We start from the raw sequence: 20,343 nt of genomic DNA, 5'->3' as shown, positions 1-20,343 counted from the left end.
AAAGTTTACTTGAATACTTACCAAGCAAACAAATAACACGCTTTCTTAACTTGTCACTGGGCAGCCACAGGAACTGAAATTTCAAGACCTGCCCATCTACGAGAAAGAAAACAAAGGAGTAACATATTTCTTTGAAATAAGTTCAAAACAACTTAGGGTTGTTGTTGTTTTGAATTAAGCACAAAGCTACACAATGGGCTATCTGTGCTCTGCCCACCACGGGTATCGAAACCCGGTTTTAGCGTTGTAAGTCCGCAGACATACTGCTTAAACACTGGGGGGCACAATTTAGGGAGATCTTTTATTTTATTTATTATTATTTTTAACTATATAAGCTTTGACTCTTTTTTTAAAAAAAAAACTTTTCTATAATTTAAGAATATTAAGCAAATATAAAAAGCGCCTTATTGTAATTTAAATGGTTTCAGGGGTAACCCTAAGTCATATAACACAAACGTGTGCAATTACATTTGTGTTCCTTTTATTCTTGAGTATTTAATTTAAAACAGCTTGTGTAAGCTTTATTGGGTTTGATGGTAAATAATAAGACTCGTAATTATTTATAGCTATACGTAAGCATATGTACTTATGAATCAATAGATTGTTGGTGTTTCAATTCTCTATGTGAATAGCATAACTCGAAAAGTGATTATTTCATAATTTGACAAACGTTCCGTTACGTAGTTCGTCATCTGTGGAAATACCACTAGCGGGATATTTTAAATCTATTGATAGTAAATGAGAGCTCCACATTTTAACGACGTCAGGTTAAAGGTATTGTTAATATTTTTTATTGATATTTTCTTATAATTGTTAGTCCAGGGAACAATCCTATCGTTGCATAGTTCATATTAACTTCGTTTCACAACCTCGGATGTCATGGCAAATGAGTTTGGTATCCCTAAACGCCTATTATTATACGATACAACAGTCTGACATCACTGTCTCAGTTATTACCCCTAAAACATCCATTGAAAAACCTACCCCTTAAAGATTCAACTCTCTGACGTCACAGTCCGGTTGTTTAGGAAGCCACAAGTGAACGATTCTAACACTAAACGATTCGTCAGTCTAACGTCACATTCACACTTCTATTCAAATATATTAGTTTTGTATAGTTTACCGAAAATAAATTTTATGATTTACTCAACAATTCATTTTTCTTAGTATATTTTAACGAACGCTATATTACAACAGACAATAAGTGTAACATTACAATTAACCTACGTGTTAAACAGCGGTCACAGACCGATTTTGATGGCTAAGAAAGGCACATGTATTAATCACCGTATTCTAAGTTAAATTCGCGATAAATCCTTTAACTTCGACACATATCAGCCGAAAAATTTACCACGAGAAACTATCGCATAGCATTATCAGACACTTAACAAAATAATAACAGACGCAGATACGAAAACAAAGTTCTCTTTGTTGTCAAGCGCAAAGCTACACAATGGGCTATTTGCGCTCCACCTACCGCTGGTACAGAAACTTAATTTTGAGCGTTATAACCCCTCACTCTTACCTCGGGGGTAGGGGAGGAATATAGCCAAGAATACATTTATATGGCTTGACATTACGGAATGTTTTGTATTGTTTTTTTGAATTTACGATGTCCTCTGTAAAATGTTTAATTTAAGTGAGGGAGCATTCATTCCATATTGTTCTATCCATATATTTCCTATTAGACCTGGTAAACACAGAGTGTATTCTGTTTATATATTATTGCTAGTCGCTAGTAGCTTTGCAAAATACGATACCATTTTCTTGTTGAAACAGTTGTATATACTCATACGACTCCCCCGTCACCCGACTGTAGCGGGTATCGATCCCCAGTCATGCGGTGAATGACCCACAAAAATGTTCTGTTTACACAGAAGCCTTGTTTAAAGTTTTGTCTACTTTTCCGACTATCTCTCGTTGTTAAAATACACGACAACCTGGAATGAGGAAAGAGTGATCACACGATAAAACACGAGAGCTGTTCTTTTGTTTACGTCATCATTAACAGTAATTTTTAACTTAGGTGTATTGACGGTAAATAAGATCGTTACTATTGACAGATGTAGTTTCAATAAAAAGACCTTTGATTTATAAAAAGTATTCTCAGTAACAGCCGTAAAAAAGTGGCCTATCTATCTTAGGGTAAGGTGCTCATTGTTGCCTTCTTGTCCTCTGTCACACGAGAGGTCAAAGTTTAAATCCAGTTTCAAACTTAAATACTTATGTATATGATACTTTCGGGGTCTGTATTTCTAAGAGCTATGAATGAAAGTAAAGAATATGTTGTCATACGTTAACCACACTGCTGATGATACTTTTCATTCAATACCAGGGTTCATCAAGCCGGCTAGGACACGAAAGACATAGCAGTGGATTAGATGCTACTTATATGATGAACTTTGTAAATGACTATTGTTGTGTGAACGAGGTTAACTAAACCCCTTGTAATTATTATAAATTGTATTTGTAAAAAAGAACTGAGCTGGCTTTGTGGTAACCGTACTTGGACTGTGAATCCGAGGGTTCAGGTTTCGCTATCCGTTATCCGGAAAATGCAACTCGCACTTTGGGATGTACATGTGTTATAAGAGTGACTGTCAAATACCACTACTCCATTACATTAGCCCTAGAGCTGGCGACTAAATATACAAATTTTTGACTTGATGAAAACCAAACAAGTGACGCATTTCAAAACATTTATTGCTACTTAGTTTGATGCAGCGATTTATTATGATATTTGAAATTTCGCGCAAAACTACACGAGGGCTATTGCCATAACTATCCCTATTTAACAGTGATAGACGAGAAGGAATGCAGTTTTAGTCAACGAAGAGTGGGACTGATCGTGACAGTATAATGCCTCCATGGCTAAAAGGCCGAGTATGTTCAGTGACGAGATTCGAATCCTCGACGCAAAGATTGTGAATCGTGCATCCCTGAATCAACATAGTAGAAATAACAGCTGATATTTAGTATTTTTGAGGCTGTTATGATATTAAATTAGTCGTTTAAATTATGTAGAAGTGTATTGCGTTTATATACACACATACACAAATATATTGACAGATTAACTAGTAAGTCACACGTTAACCGTATTAAGTATTAATATAATAATCCATAAACTTTATTCCGTAAGGTAATTTTAGCTTATCTGTGTTAAAAGTAATTAACAATACTTGGATAAAATTATGTTTAAATTATGCACTCTTATAATGTGGAATATACAAATAAAGTCATGTTATCAGATGTATGTTAGAAAACACGGTTTGAGAAATTTGTATAAAATTATAAAGAACTTGAAACCTCGTAAAGTAGAACATTAGATTTACTTAAATATTTTAAGAAATGCCGAGAACTACAATATACATAATTTTTTATAAGAAAATCTGAAACCTACGAACAACCTATAACTGGTGTAGTTAACGAACGTTTTCAGTTATTTTCCAAGAAATTGTTTGTTTTTGAATTTCGCACAAAGCTATCCGAGGGCTATCTGCGCTAGCCATTCTTTATTTAGCAGTGTAAGACTAGAGGGAAGGTAGCTAGTCATAGCCACTCACTGCCAATTGTTTAGCTACTCTTTTAACAACGAATAGTGGGATTAGTCGTCACATTATAACGCCCCCACGGCTGAAAGGGCGAGTATGTTTGGTACGACAGGGATTCGAACATGCGACCCTCAAATTAACCATCTGGCCATGCCGGGCCTTCAAAGAATTGAAAATAATGGAAAACAACTTGATACTACCATCATCAAACAAATGTCGTTGTATGTGTAAAAAGTCGTAAGAGGTAATAAAAAATTATATATTATTTTTCTCCATCCGCCAACGTGTAGTTTTCGAGAACTTGTATTTCTTCTCTTTACATTAAAATGTTAAAATTAGCATTTTTAAATGCATGGTTCATAAATAATTTTTATCCTTTATAATATAATATTTTTGGCGTTAAACAAGAACTATGCAACTAAGAACAGCTGTATAAAATTATGACGTTTTATATATATTCGCAAAATGCATTTTGAATATTTCCTTTGCATGTCAGAACTTTTTTAATGGGTTAAAATACAACTGTCAAGTGTTTGTTTTTGCCTTCCCTCAATTTCCAACAAAAATTAAAACCCTTCTGTGTAAGAAACTAGTTATTGCCCACTTAATGCACTTTACTTTTTTCTTTTTTTTTTGTCTGCTGTCATCTTCGACAGCAAGCTGTATTTTCTACAGATATATATACCGGCATGCTTCAGGAATTATTTTGTTTTAGTAGACATTTTGATGTCTCTTGACAATTTGAAATGTAAAAAATATAACAATATTTATTCAAATAATTCCATGAATAATCGTGAAATTGTTTTGCAGGCTTGCTGAAAACACAAAACAAGAATAACAAACAAACAGAAACTAGATAATAAGCTATGTGAAGATAAAGCAAATTACATTTGTGTTATGGAGTAGTAGTTGTCACCCCTCAAGAGACATCACGTACTGGTTGAGACAGGGCGTCACCTAGCGTAGGGTTTGGTTACACTTGGGAGATTTTTGGTATTTTCTCTGTGGATGAAACACGACAGCATTATGCACACTGCGAACGAAGTTTATTCGTACTGTTACAAGTGATAAAATAACAGAAAAACACATTACGAATTTCATGTTATTTAAATTTTAGTATTATGCTGGGCATGGCCCATAGGTTTTGTGCTCGAACCGTGAGTTCAAGGGTTCGCATTTGACTTTCCACTGCTGCCAAAACGTGATCCTCACATGGTGGCCGCGAGTGAGTTTGTACACATTACGGCCAACTCCCAATATTCGATCAGACAAGAAAACTCCAAGAGTTGGCGGCGGGTGTCATTCAGGAAGTGTCTGTTAACTACTCTTTCAGTCCAAAGTTAAGGAGGGCTGATCGCACATACTCCTTATACTACGCCTACAACAGAGCTATAGTCGGCTGGCTTAGGGTAAACAGAAAGTAAGTTCTAAGATAAAGATTACAATTCATGGCATGAACTTTCTTAAAAAAAACAATAAAAAACATTATCCTGTTCAAATAATCGATTTTGTTATCACCAACTATTCCATAAATCAATTTTAATTTAATTTAAAATTTATATATTAAACACGCACAGTCTGGAAACACTTCTACTATATATAATTTTAAAAGAATATTTTATGGCTAGAATAGTTGAAATTCAGCTCGCCAGACGGACTACAACACTGCTAAACTGACTGTATTAAGTTAACAATAATCCAAAAATAAATTTTCAAGCCCAAGTGTACTTATAACTAATCAGTAATTGGGTAAAACGGGGTTCAGTTTGCAGGAAAAAAACCGCGTATGAAAATTAAGTACACTAGCTTCACTGACGCCTCAATATCGAAATTATAAACAATACACATCCGTGTAAGTCGTACGGAACGAAACGTATGATTAGCTTTTATATAACTTACCAACCAAAATAAACAATATATAATATTTGTTTATAGCTGTTTAAGTTTTTAGCAGTTACGATTTACTCTTCACGTGAGTCATCATACTACTGTACATGACTGATATCCACTGTGTGACACATCACAACAACACGACAAGAAACTGATATCACAAACGTATAAATTTCACTATTTTTCGATAAGATACGTATATATTTATATAGAGAAAGTATTTTCGTACATCCATACATACATATCAGAATATTTCACAATATTTTAAAAATACGACCAACTGATAATTCTTACATTCGTACACGACAAATTATTAGGTCGCGAAATAATGACGTTTTATAGTACTCAGCATTCAGACGGAACTGTTTACTAACCCGGCCACGCCGTTGCTATGGATGCAAGTTCGTTCGGCGCCCGATTGGCTACTACTTTTCAGTTGTCCCCATATTTGGATATGATGTCAACTTCCTGACTGCTTGCCGCTTAGTCATTCTCTCTCACGGAACTGGTACGAATTTACAAGTGCGCATAGCGTTCAAATTTTCTGCAAAAGTATACATATAATTTTCTGCTTTTAATTACTTGAAAACACGCAAAACCCCAATAAACAGCCATCACCAATACGGGAAAAAAATCGCCAAATAGCACTGGTTCCTGATATGGGGAATCGAGGATTGAAAGTGAAACACCTTTACTAACTGGAAACGTCATGGGACGTAGAATGGCAGAAACAAGGTGATGGGTGGACTTTTTACATTTTTATTATAACATAACTAATAAAGTAACCAAAACAGAAGGGAAGTATAACATGTTTTTAAAGGTCGCGAGACTCAAGGTAACAATTTTGGTTTCCGTTCGACACAATTTTGACCTTGACCAACCGTACTGAAGAAAGTATCATAGCAACGGAAGATCGAAGCGTCATCTACCTCAACACTTCAGGCAGTTTGAATACTCTCAAGATTCAAAACTCATACGTTTGTTAAAAATAACGAAGTATCTTCGAATTGTAAACTTCTAAGTAATAAATAAAATATTCAAATTAGTGGTTCAAAGCCTCGGAAAAACTACAGTATATACACATATAATATGCCAAAAAATTAAGCTTTTCAGCAAAATCGTTAACCCTTTGCATAGCTGTAACTAACGGTATCGCGTTTTTGTCACCAGGTGACGAAATAATCGCATCAACAACCACATGGCGTCTAAGCAAAATTGTAGTTAACGGTATCGAGTTGTGTCACCAGATAGCAGAAATAAACCAAAGGAATATTCGTATATGAGAAGTTTGTAAGTTATTTATTGCTACGACCTTAGAGCGTACTCGCAATTACCAACATCGGACATGAGAAGGTGCCTATGTGTGTACTGTACAAAGTAGCGTTGATTAACTATGTGAAGTTTCAGCACCATTACTTTCACCCCCCCCCCCTCCCTGTTATAATGTTTGATTTTTAATGAATACTTTTGACACTCCCTTTAATTAAAGTACATATGTACAAAGCTATTGGGAAGCTTTCAGAAGTTTCTCGAAAAACAAACAGCCTTAACTGTGAATCATTGGATGGTCGTTTTGCGTTCCGTTGGTCCAAAGACGAGTACCAAATTCTGAGGTTTTGTGTGTGTGTTGTAAGAGTGATGGTCAAATATTCACTAGTCGGTAAGGGTACCCTAACAGTTGCTGACTAGCTACCTTCCCTCTTTGGGTAACTTTGCATGAGATTTTAAAACAAACAAGTCGTTTGGCTGAGTCAAAACCAATCCATTCTGGTTGTGTAAGAATCTAGAGAAAATTTAAAACATGATTTTACAGAAGTGGTACACGCATTTTATATGAAGATGAAATTTCTGGTAACACCTAGTGTAAAAATAGCGGAAATTTTTCTCGAATACCTAACAAAGTGTTATCTTGTATAACAACAATACAGTTGTTTGAGAAACATAACTCGCTTCATTGAAAGAAAATAACAGGATTACATCTTCCATGTTGCTTAGTCATAATCAAATCTTAATATAGAGACAAGGTCAAACATAATAGTGAACAAGGTTATAGGTTACCTTACCAGTTGTGACAGAGTACTCGGACACAAACCTTGCCAGTTGTAGTATACGAGTACTAAGACACAAACCTTACCAGTTGTGACAGAGTACTCGGACACAAACCTTGCCAGTTGTAGTATACGAGTACTAAGACACAAACCTTACCAGTTGTGACAGAGTACTCGGACACAAACCTTACCAGTTGTGACAGAGTACTCGGACACAAACCTTACCAGTTGTGACAGAGTACTCGGACACAAACCTTACCAGTTGTGACAGTGGAGTACTAAGACACAAACCTTACCAGTTGTGACAGAGTACTTAAACACAAACCTCAGAGTTTAAATACATGTTTGAAAGTTAAAATGTGTGGATTAAAATTGGCAGCTTCTTTTTGTTTTACTTTATTCAATTTGCTAGTTTATATGAAACCAATTTTATTTTTACCAATAAGTGAGGACTACAGGTGCAAGTTTATATATAGGACAGTCAGGTTTAACGGCTGAACATACTGGCGAGGCCGCAACCGGCCATGACCAACAGTTTGATCAGCCGGCGTTTACGAGAATACAGAGCTACGACTTACCTGCTGCCATCGGTCTTCCAAAGAAAGTTGAGAGGAGAAGTACCCGGTATCATGTACCACCTGAAGCTCCCTGAAGATACCTCCGCTCGGCAGTATGTCCATGTCTTCACCAAAGTTTCGGGTATGAGCGAAGTTGTAAAACAGTTAGTCTGGCAGTATCACACACTGTTCCATGTACCGAAACCAAATCATGCATGTGATGCGCGGGCGAAAAAAAACAAACCACAACAACCTTGACCACTTCAAATTATACTGCTCCAAATGACTATGACGTTATATAAGATCTACAGTTTTCTTCTGTCATGAGTTAAACTGTTCTCCCTTCTCTAAACTTCCTACACTGACATATTTCAAATCTGACATCAGTCCGCCGGTGGGTTACTCGCAGAGTCACTTCACCACAAATCTGCCTACGAGTCTCGAGCCAACATAAACAGAAGCTTTCTTCCAGCCTCGTTCTCGCACTCAGCCAGAACTGGACCGGCGCATTCAAACCGAGGGTATGTCGTAACTGGTTTTTGAGGGAACATATAATAACGCGAAAAGCGAATGTTATATTACATTTGTGTCAGCTTGTTAGAAGCATCAACGTATTATAAATATAGTCAGCATAAGTTACAGAGGTTCTACATTGAAATAAGTTCAGAGATATACATTATATATATATATATATACATCATTTCTTCGAGTTACTTTTAGCTTATGTAGTAGAAGAACTATTGAAAGGAGAAACAAGAAACTGATCGTTTTTTGAGTGAAATATTACGCATGTTATTCGTTTCGTAGAATTTGTATTCATAATGGTAAACTTTGATTCGTGTTGTTAACATTGCTTCATATATATGCGGGTACAGAAAAATCGAATCTGACAAACCTCTTTAAAGTTCCGTTCAAGTATGTTGGGTTTTGAGAGAAATGTGGTTTTTACTGCTCTATTAAAGGAGATTGACTGTGCTACAAGCACAGGAGTAAAAGGGGTTTCTTTGTTAAAGCCTTTTAAACTTACCTTAATAAGTAACGGTAACGAATAAAGATTTTAATAAAAAACTAAAGTTATGTCGAGGCTTTTAATTCATTAAACTATATGTATAACGGCGTTGGAACTTTTCTACAGATTCCTCCTCAATTCGCTGCAGAATCAAGTCCTAAATCTATTTACTTGTAATTTTACATTTAGGGTGATCATTAAGTTAACACTTTCCCAGCAGCCAATAAAGTAAATGTAATCCAAACCGAGATGTGTTGTTACACGGATATTGCGTGTGTGAAAGGCTAATATATAGGATTAGTGCAAGCGGAAGTAAATAAATGTTAACCAATAAGGACTTTCTACTCATTAGAGTTTTAAAGTTAATGAATGTCAACCAGTAAAGGCTGTTCTCTCATTACAGTTTTAACTAAATGTTATTTTTCTTCTTTTTCTGTATAACATGTACGGACTATTTTCGTTGCCCGATGAGGGCGGCAGTAAGCGGGCTAAAGGTTTGCATATAAAAGTATTTTAATATAGATTTTATTGTTTAAGCACAAAGCTACACAATGGGCTATCTGTATTTTTCCTATTACGGGTATCGAAACCAAGTTTCTTGCATTGTAAGTCGGCAGTAATACCACAGTGCCACTGGGATGCTTTTAACGTAGATAAAAGGTGGCGTGTAATTCTGCATATTAATTTATATACTTTACGAGTCTTAACAAAATAATTACAGATTCTTATATTTATGTTTTATGTCTTTTTCAATTGGATGTTATTTATTGATAGGCCCGGCATGCACAGGTGGATTAAGACGTTCTACTCGTAATCTGAGGGTCGCGGGTTCGAATCCCTGTCGGACCAAACATGCTCGCCCTTTCAGTCGTGGGGACGTTATAATGTTACGGTCAATCCCACAATTCGTTGGTAAAAGGGTAGCCCAAGAGCTGGCGATGGGTGGTGATGACAAGCTGCCTTCCTCTAGTAAATGTAAAAGTAAAATTAGTATTAAATACGAAAATGAAGCAAGTTAATACAAATCAGTGGCCAAAGTTCGGATGAAACATTTAAATAGAACTATAAAGGCCAGTGACTCGTAAAAAAGTTAAAAACACATGGAAGTTGGACAGTGTCACCATTGCCAATGACGCTGTCTATCGTCAGGTGTAAATAAACCCAGAGAAAAGGCATCGAAAATTGTGTCGTCGCTCCCGATTGCAATGACAGGAAAACACTGGTATGTTGTGACTTGAGTGTTACAAAGGCCACACATTGGTGGATCAGTCCCAGACAAAAGAAAACAATGAGTTAAAAACTGTGACCAATCCGTAGTCTAGTTAGGACAATTTTCTCCTTCCAATCTTTACGGAAACAAGATGACCAAAGAACAACAGAAGGTTTGAACTGGAGAAACTTGTTACGATGTTGTTCACTCCAAGTCCACTGCCAACTGGCATGATGCCGAGTCTTCAATACAGGACCATATACAGGATAGTCACAGCTATGACAGAACCTGAGCAGATGGACTTAGCTGCGGTATTAGTGAGCTCGTTCCCGCAAATATCAACGTGACCAGGTATCCAGAAGAACTGTACACGGATAAAAGATAAAGAAAAATGGGCCAATCGTTTTTGAATATTGACGACAACAGGGGGGAGAAATAATGCTAAGCGATTTAAAGGCCAGTAGAGAGCTGAAAGAGTTGGTTTAAATAGTGCAATCTCTGTACTGCATAGCTTCTAGGTCAAGGGTTCCAACCTTTTGGCACTCGCGACCCCTTACCTAAAAGTTTGAAACCCATGTGACCCCCTACTTAGGGCTTACTATCAGCAGCTTAATTTTTCTTTTATTTTCTGTGAAGGAGAGGGAAAGAAACATCTAAAAAATTTTTTAAAAATTCTGTAATTATTTATTAGCAAATTAAATCACATTGGTCCAACCTGAATTCACAAAAAGAACATATATTTCTTAAAATAATATTAACATAGGTTTGAACAGCTATCCAACCCAGCTAGTGAGGTGCCTGATGTTGCATTTCAGCAGCAAGCTTTGAAATTCGTGGCCGAGCATTTGTTAGAGCCAGTCTCATGTCATCTCCAACATCTAGCCTGTTCCTATTCTTTGTTTTTATATTGACAAGAGTGAAAAATCCTGCCTCACACAAGTAGGTAGAAGCAAATGGAACAAGGATACGTAAAGCTATCATGCTGACTTTGGAGTATGACTGATACATAGCGCACCAGAACTGAGTCATGGATTTCACCTTGAAGAGATCACGAGCTGAAGAATCGTTCCTTAGATCCAGAAATTCATCTTGGATATCATCTGGGATGCTGAATACATCAAGTTCAGTACAAAATGGGTTCCTTACCAGGGCCTCCTGTTCCTGTGATAGCTCAGAGAAGTAACGCTCGACTTCCTTTTCTAGAGACTGAAGATGTTCGGTAATCTCATCCTTGAGGAAATGATCCAGTTGGATCTGAGACTCATCCGTCACTCCACAAAGTTTTTCAAACATAGCGATGTTTCCAACATTGGTTTTCCGACGCCAGTTCTGCAGTTTGGAAACAAAGGCCCGAAGACTATCTTGAAAAAGGAGAACATGTGTTTCCCTTCCTTGAAGCTTCAAATTGAGCTTGCTCAGCTGGTCAAAAATGTCGGCTAGGTACGCAACCCTTTTATTCCATGCTTCATCTTCGAAGTGAGCTACAAGATCTTTCCTTTCTTGAGTCTACAGGAACAGCTTTATTTCATCTTTCATTTCAAAGACACGATTAATAACGTCTAATTCCTTTAGACAACCAACGTACTGCTGTGTAGAAGAGAAGGACTTCGTGGTCAGCATTCCTGTCTTTGCATAGTTCTTTGAATAGGCGAGTGTTGAGTGCTTGATTACAGATTCAAGCACTTCCTGCAGAGAGGCAGGGAGAGTCTTACTGGCGAGAGAATATCGGTGAATCATGCAGTGGATGCCCTTTGCTTGAGGTGCTAGCTTCTTCACTCTCGACTGGAATCCTGATTTCGATCCCAGCATAGCTGGTGCCCCATCCGTACAAACCCCACACACGTTTTCCCATTGAAGATCTTCGTCTTGAAAAAAAGTTGAAACTTTTTCCATGACATCATCAGCTTTTGTTGTGGTTTCAAGTGCACTGCAGAATAAGAATTCGTCTTTGATGTCACTTGAATTAATGTATCTCACGAAGACAAGCAACTGAGAACATGAACTTACATCTGTTGACTCGTCGAGCTGAAAGGAGAACAAAGGGGGACCCTTGAATTCAGTCAAAACCTGTTCCTTCACATCCATAGACATTTTAGAAATGCGCCTCTGTATAGTATTATTTGACAGGGATACTTGCTGCATCTTCTTTGCACTGGCTTCTCCAAGAATACGATTTACTGCTTTCATCATGCAGGGTTTAAGACGTGTTTCTCCAATCGTGTGAGGCTTTTTTTTGTTTAGCAATTTCGAATGCAATCTCATATGAAGCTTCCACTACGGCTGCACTCTGCTGCTGAAACGACCCACTTCTATCGATTCTTTGGCTTTTAAGACACCATTCATGCCGTTTGAAGAAATCCAAACCCTTCTTTGCGTGTTCTGGATGTTTCGTCTCGAGATGACGCTTGAGTTTTGATGGTTTCATTGACTCTGCACTCAGGACAGCATGGCACAAAACACACTGTGGTTTCTCGATGCCGTCGTTGGCGAGCACAGTGGTGAAGCCAATGTTGAGGTAGCATTCTGAGTATCTGCGCCGTTTAGCCATGGACACAACTCACCTCTACTGCTTACTTATCTTCTTGTTAAAATAAAATAAAAATGTTGAATAATGAACGCTTTGGCAACTGTAGATCTTACACTGACTACTTGTGGGGGGTGCAGGTAGAGTAATGATGGGGTAAGTATTGGGATGGAAGGGAGCGTGGCCAGTCGCGCGATTCGTCATCTACCAATTAGCAACGGACATGTGACTCACGTGTCGACAGCGAGCACACACACACTTAATTACAGCTAAACAGACACACAAGCATACGTACATGCGCGTGCACTCACATACTCGCTACTCACTAGTACACACATACATACAGTTGCAGCCACATACGCATTCACACAGGCACATTCACTCACAGGCACGCATACATACACCCATAATATCACCTAATGACATTGAACTAACGTGGCACACGTTTTGCTTTGCACCGAAACAAAAAAAAATGTAAGAGCATGAAAATGTAATTGATGAAATAAAATTAATGTTATCCCAAGCTACTTCTAACAAGGCTTCGCGACTCCCCTGCCAAGGCTTTGCGACCCCCCCCAGGGGGGTCGCGACCCACCGGTTGGGAACCCCTGTTCTAGGTGATCAAGGGCAAGAGAGATGGCGTACAACTCGGAGTGAAAACAGAAGCTGTAGAGGGGATTCTATTAGCAACCACCGAGACACAATAAACCATAGCAGAACTCACACGGTAGCAAGATTTCGAACCATCCCTATAAAATGGGATGAAAGAGTGGTTCGAAAGATGTTCGGCAAAGGGGAGACGGAACGTCCAATCGGAAGTATCCACCTTCCTCAGATGACTCAAAGAAATGTCACAGGTGGGAAGAGTAATAAACCATGTTGGTATGGATGATCACTGGGAGAGAGCAATGTCATCCAAGGATACACCCAACTCAGCTAGCTGCACCTGGATACGAGGGCGAAAAGGAAGAGTGGCAGACTGTCTATTCCAAAAGAGCATATCCCACTAAGGAAGGAAGATACAACCCAAGATAAGATGCTGCGGTATGGATCAAAGTTGAATGGCATACTGCGAAATAAGCTACAAATGAACAGAAGTGAAGTGGAGGTCCATGGGACTCAGTGTATAAACTCTGGACCAGAGAAGTGCAGAAAGCCCCTGTGCAGAGCTGAAGCCCAGATAGTGAATGGGCTCCAACATCTTCAAAGTCGAGACCCTGCCAGAACCATGGACCAGAAACTCATAGTCCAGTTTGGAGCAAATGAGGACTTAATAGATTCTGATGTAAGAACATCGATCTACTCCTGAAGAGGTGGAAGAGTGAATATGAAGGATGTTCAGTGTCCTTGTACAGTTGACACGTAGCTGCTTGATGTGAAGAATGAAAATCAGCTTAAGGTCAAAGATAACTGCCCAAGAACTTTGCTTCATGGACCAAGAAAAGAATAACGTCACCGAGATGGAGCACAGGATTAGGGTGTATAAGCTGTTGGTTGCGTGCAAATGGTTTTGAATAAAGTAAAGGTAAAACCCATATGCTGTGTTCTACTTCAACAAGCAACTGAGGGCAAATTGAAGCTGCTGCTCAATACATCTCATGTTTGACGACTGACAGGAAATCTGGAAGTCACCAGCATAGAACCCGTTTGCAATAGTAGAAGGAAGTTGCTTAGTGATAGCATTAATCTTGATACTGAAAAGTGTGACACTCAAGAAACAACCCTGAGGGACTCTAAGTTCTTGTAAAAGAAAACGGAAAAGTGTCGAGTCCACACGGACTTGGAATCGCCAGTCCAGTAAAAATTTCGGGATAAAAATGGGTAAATGACCACGTAACCCATAGGAGTGGAGGTCCCGCAAAATGCCGTACCTCCATGTAGTGTTGTAAGCCTCCTCGAGGTCTAAGAGCAGGGAAACAAGAAGTTTCCTCTTGAGGAAGGCTTCCTTGATCAATATTTCAAGTCGAATCAGGTGGTCCACGGTGGAGTACTGTCGACGGAACTCGCACTAGGTTAGTAAGAGGAGGTTGTTTAATTCGAGGAACCAAACAAGACGAACATGAACCATCGTTTCTAAGACTTTATAGAGACAGGTAGTCAAAGCATTTGGAGGACAGCTAGAATGAATCTTGGGATATTTTCCAGGCTTAGAGAAAGTGAGAATAGAAAACTGGTACCAAGCATCAAGAAAACTATTATCTTGCCAGATCCGGTTAAAAACTACCAGAAGAACAGCAAGAGAGGCAGGAGAAAAATGGCACGACTCATAGTAAACATTATCAGGTTCGACCAAAATACTGTCAGTCTAATGAAGAGCAAGCTTAAGCTCCACCAGAGTAAAGGGTGATTATAGTCATACAGTCGATCGCTTTGCCCAAGACTTGATGGCCAAGAAGGTGAGGGAAGAAACAGAAGTGTTAGATGCACGAGAAGAGCTATTACCAAGAGTATTAGCAACTTCCTGGCCATTTCAGAGCAAGATTGAAATGGGACAGGAAGCATACTTTCAACTGACATTTCGAATCTTGCACCGTATGACTTTGGAACTGGAAGTAGAAGAGATACTAGATGTGAATTTAGTCCAAGATTTGTTTTGGCTTTAACGTCTAACCTGCTGTGCACAGGCACAAGCTTACTGGAAAGCAATGCAGTTTGAAAGAGTGAGTTAACTGTGAATTGTACTCTATACTTGTTGTTTTAGCCTTCCATGCTTCCTGGCAAGCAGGAATTCACAATGGACAAGGATACTGTAGAAAACGTATTGAAGTATTAGGAATAGACTGAGCAGCTGCCTGTACGATACAGTTAGTCACTGCTATGTTGTCTATCATTAGCAGACAGATGATGGCAGGATCACGTTTTGAAAGATCAGTGAAAGAGAGCCAGTTGGCTTGGTCCAACTTCTTTGAGGCACGCGTGGCAGGTGGTATTGACCATGGCCACTCTCCCTTGAAATGATAGGAAAAGGATACTCGTGGGTCATTGTCAACCCTTCAAGAAAAGCTTAAGAAAAATGAAAAGAGAGATCAATGGCAGTGAAAGACTGAATACGTGCGTGAAAATAAGTATAAAATCCAGTGTTGATAAGACTGTATACATTCTACAGAAAGACTCCTCACATCAATATCAGCACCACCCCAGAGTGATTTGTGCCCATTAAAGTCTTCCAGGATTAAAAAGGGAGACGACAACTGTTCAAAGAGAGTATGAAAGTCTGATTAATTGTAAGTGTCTCCAGGAGATAGGCAGAGAGAGCAAACAGCGATGATATAACCCAAGGAAACATGGATGGCGATGGCCTCCAAGATTGTATTGAGATGCAAAGACAAGGAGGTCACGTGCCATCCCTCCATGCACGTGTCTATCACACAACCTGCCATTCTGGTATAAAGTAAAAACCAAAAATGACTTTATCAGTAGGTTTAAGAAATGTTTCCTGTAAGGAAAGACACAGAGGATAATAGGAATCAATCAAACCCTTAATGTCGTTCAGATTAGAATGGAAACCTCGACAATTCCACAGTATCAAAGTGGCCCTTTTTACTTAGGACGAGGAGAAATGTATGGATAACCCTTTGGATTATGACCACGCTGTTTGTTTATTAGAATGAGATCTATCAACTTCCATAAAATTTTCCTTGGTTGGGTGGGCAGATCTCTGTTACTAGAAAGAAATTCCAGTGACTGAGGGCATGAACGAATTATCATTCTATATCTCGGGCTCGAAAAAGGCGGACCGGAGCAGAAGCCAGAAGTCGGGACCAAAGGATGTGGACCCAAGCAGTCACTGAAAGGAATGGTGGGGACAGAGAATTGAGTAGTCATGACTTGTCATAACACGTATCCAGAGAGAGCCAAAGATTCTTCGCATGGTTGGAAAATAACCCTGTTGGAGGCACGGAAAAATCTTTTTGCACTTCTACAGTGGTACATAGTGCGGCAGCGTATGTTCAAGATGGAGTTGAGGACAATGACTTCCAAGTCTCAGGGAAAAAATATTATGAACAGTTTGTAAACGTTGTACTTCCTTTTCTTAGGGCAAGATCAATTGTAAAAGGGGTTTTAAAAGTGAAGATACAGCGAACAGCAGAAACTGGATAAGCCAGTTAGGAACTTCGACTCAGGAATGCTCTTTAAATCCCCCTTAACGATCACTCCTCAGAAAAAATTCAAAGTAGCATAGGTAGTAACCTCAATGGGTATATCTCCAATGGTCTTCGACTTCAAGAGGCGTTCACTATGGAAAGATGTTTCCGCCAAAATATCTCCAGGGTGCAACTTTTCGACTGACTTCGGCGAGCCAGCAAGTTTCTCTAATCCATTTTGGATAAAAAAGGGAGACATTTACCCTAAGGATTTGTCTGATAAAGAGTGGAGAATTAAAAATCGTTGTATAGGTTCTAATTTTGGTGGTAATTTCGTAACAGAGTCGTCTATTCATGGTTGTGAATCCACCTCAAGGGGAACAAAATAAGAAACAAGATCATTTTTTTCGAATTCCAAAAGTTATGACGTTTTAAAGGTTTATAAATAGTTATTTGATATTTGATACCGATATATACACCCACACAATATATACGTATATAAAACAGTATGGCTCAAAGGGTTTGAAATAGTGAAGTAAGCTGACTACATAAAAACTGTCCCACTTGAGAATGTCCTGGCTGAAAGTTAAAGTCGTATTTTAAAATTCAAACTCACATGTAAATAACACTAACACAACTGTTGGTTTTGATATCGCAGAGGTTTATTCATTCTGATATTCAATTAAAACTTATTCATTCTGATATTCAATTAAAACCTTGTTAGCATAAAATAAACTGTTCAAACTCTTCTACTATTCTGGTAATCTTCGTCACTTCCTGACTTAATAATATTATTCGTTGTGCACAACACTTCTGCCAGACTTTACCAGTTCCTAACTACTTGATGATATTCGCTGTCTATAAGATTGTTTGCTAAAAAGTTAAAGCTATGGGATTGGCTAGTGTTTTCTCAGTAACATCAGCGCTTCAGCACATGCTTGAGAACTGTGTCAGAACTCACCAAAACACCAAACCCACAAGGAAACACACACATAAATAAAGCTCAGTTGAATCTTAATTACAATATTTGAAGTTGGAAAGGTGATATATAACTTTATTAACCATCAATGTATATAGTGGTTCAGTGGTCTTTTTGAGAACGTATAACACTAAAATTCTGGGTTAACTACTCGCAGTAAGCAGATTACAGAGTACTCATTGTGTATATTTCCTGTTAACAACAAACATCATTTCTATACGCCGTATCATACAACTCGCATGGTAACATGAAACCACAAGAAAATGCAATTAAATAACAAGTTTTCACCGAGCATACTCTCCCTTTTAGCCGTTGGGACGTTGTAAAGTAACGGTCAATTCTTTAAAAAACAGTCAGAGGGTTAGTCGTGAATGTTGTTGAGAAGATACCTTTTCTTTAACCTATCTCTTCTAAGTATCTTTGCGCGAAATTCAACGATTTTGTTTTGGAATTTCGCACAAAGCTACTCGAGGGCTATCTGTGCTAGCCGTCCCTAATTTAGCAGTGTAAGACTAGAGGGAAGGCAGCTAGTCATCACCACCCACCGCCAACTCTTGGGCTACTCTTTTACCAACGAATAGTGGGATTGACCGTCACATTATAACGCCCCCACGGCTGGGAGGGCGAGCATGTTTAGCGCGACGCGGGCGCGAACCCGCGACCCTCGGATTACGAGTCGCACGCCTTACGCGCTTGGCTATGCCGGGCCAAATTCAACGAACAACTAACCAAATAAACAAGCTGTTCACACTGTAAAAATATAATGATGTTTTATTCACTGTAGCGCAAAATTGAACAATAGTTCGTCTACACTAGGCTAACTGCAGGGATCAAACTACGATCTACAACGTTATAAAACAGCTAACTTCCTGGTCATCTACCGAGAGAGGCTAGGAGGGGGAGTGCAATCAAAATAAACTTGGAATGAACAGGAGTATGAATAACGTACTTATTTATATTCAGCTGTTAAAATTCCACATCGGAGAAACTTAGAACCAGTCTTAATTTAGTATAGCTTGCAAAAAATGTAGGCGTGATCTAATCGCAGTAAAATACCATTTAGATTGAACCCTCTTTAATCAGTTTAGAATGTTAATAATTAAAAAAGCTCAATTTTAGAGCTGTTGTATAAGTGCTCACTTTTCAATAATAAAGGTAACTTTTGACTGGTTTGTTTTGACCTTCACGTCAAACAATAAAGCATCTTATCCTACTTCTTAGTTAAAAAGGCAAAATATGTACGTATATCACCACATCATAACACTTCACTAGTCGAGTGCCTCACACACTTGTGTACAGTAAGTAATACGAGGATCAACTGTTCTCCTCTGAATAGTTTTCTCTCTGTTTGCCCAGATTGGTCTACTTGCAATATGTTTTTGTCGTCTAAAATAAAGTGCAATTCATGAAACAGTAAAAAGATGATGTAATATTGATTCTGGCACTGTGGTTGACTCAACATCTCAACGTTATTTAGACCAACAACAAAAAAAACTCTATGAATTCACTTAAATTTGAAATAAATGAATAAGTAAAGCTACTTTCTTAAGACTAACTATAAATTAGCGAAATACGTATTTAAATTTAGTTCTTGTTGAAAATGAAACATATATTTAAAATTTCACACTTAATATCGTGAGGTAAATACGAGAGGATATGAAATACTGCTTAGCATTACCAGATGTGATTTATCAGTTGTAGTACCATCAAACAATACAAAGCTACCTGTACATAGTACAGTACCATAAAACACCACAAGATGACCTGTATATAGTACACTACCAGATAACCTGTAAATAATACAGTACCATCGAACACTATTGTGTAACAAGTATTTAGTACAATACCATCTAACACTACCAGGTGAATTGTATATAGTACAATATCATCTAACACTACTAGGTGATTTGTATATTGTATAGTACCATATAACACAAGCAGGTGATTTGTACATTGTACAATACCATATAACACTGTTAGGTGACCTGTATATAGTATAATACCATTCAACACTCCTAGGTCAACTCTATATAGCAGAGTAGTATAATAAGACATTAACAGGTAACCTGTATATAGTACAGTACGATCAAACACTGCCAAGTTACTTATATAAGGTACAGTACAGTACCATCAAACACCACCAGGCAACATGTACACATTATAGTACCATAAAGCACTAGCAGCTCATCTGTGTGTATTGTAGTATCATCAAACACTACTAAGTCACCACATAAACTACATTTCCATCAAACAACCGTGTACCTGTACATAGTACAGCACAAGAAAATACAGCAGGTCACCTGTATATGTTATAGTACCATAACAACTATCAGGTGATTTCTGTATAGTAGATTACTATCAAATACTATCACGTAACCTCTATATATTACAGTAACAGGAAACATTTTCAGGTCGCTATTACGTAACAGAGTACAATTAAACACTATCAGATAACATGTATATAATACAGTAACGTCACACTATAACAGC

At 38.1% G+C, this 20,343-nt stretch overlaps 1 protein-coding gene and 1 long non-coding RNA gene across 2 annotated transcripts in view; one reads left to right on the top strand and one right to left on the bottom strand.

The window, feature by feature from the left end:
• Positions 1-9,318, bottom strand: part of LOC143240421 (Krueppel-like factor 6) — a 107,512-nt gene extending 98,194 nt beyond the window's left edge. Inside the window, exon 1 of the mRNA XM_076482832.1 lies at positions 8,068-9,318. Coding sequence (XP_076338947.1) covers positions 8,068-8,169 — 102 coding nt within the window. The 5' untranslated portion in view covers positions 8,170-9,318. The remainder of the gene's footprint in view (positions 1-8,067) is intronic.
• Positions 1-20,343, top strand: part of LOC143240422 (uncharacterized) — a 78,717-nt gene that overhangs the window by 44,957 nt on the left and 13,417 nt on the right. The gene's annotated exons all lie outside the window — the stretch shown is intronic.

The sequence above is a fragment of the Tachypleus tridentatus genome, chromosome 13 (genome assembly GCF_004210375.1).
Source record: "Tachypleus tridentatus isolate NWPU-2018 chromosome 13, ASM421037v1, whole genome shotgun sequence".
Lineage (NCBI taxonomy): Eukaryota > Metazoa > Arthropoda > Merostomata > Xiphosura > Limulidae > Tachypleus > Tachypleus tridentatus.
Note: the sequence above shows the minus strand (reverse complement) of the source record. Positions and strands in the feature narration are given on the sequence as shown.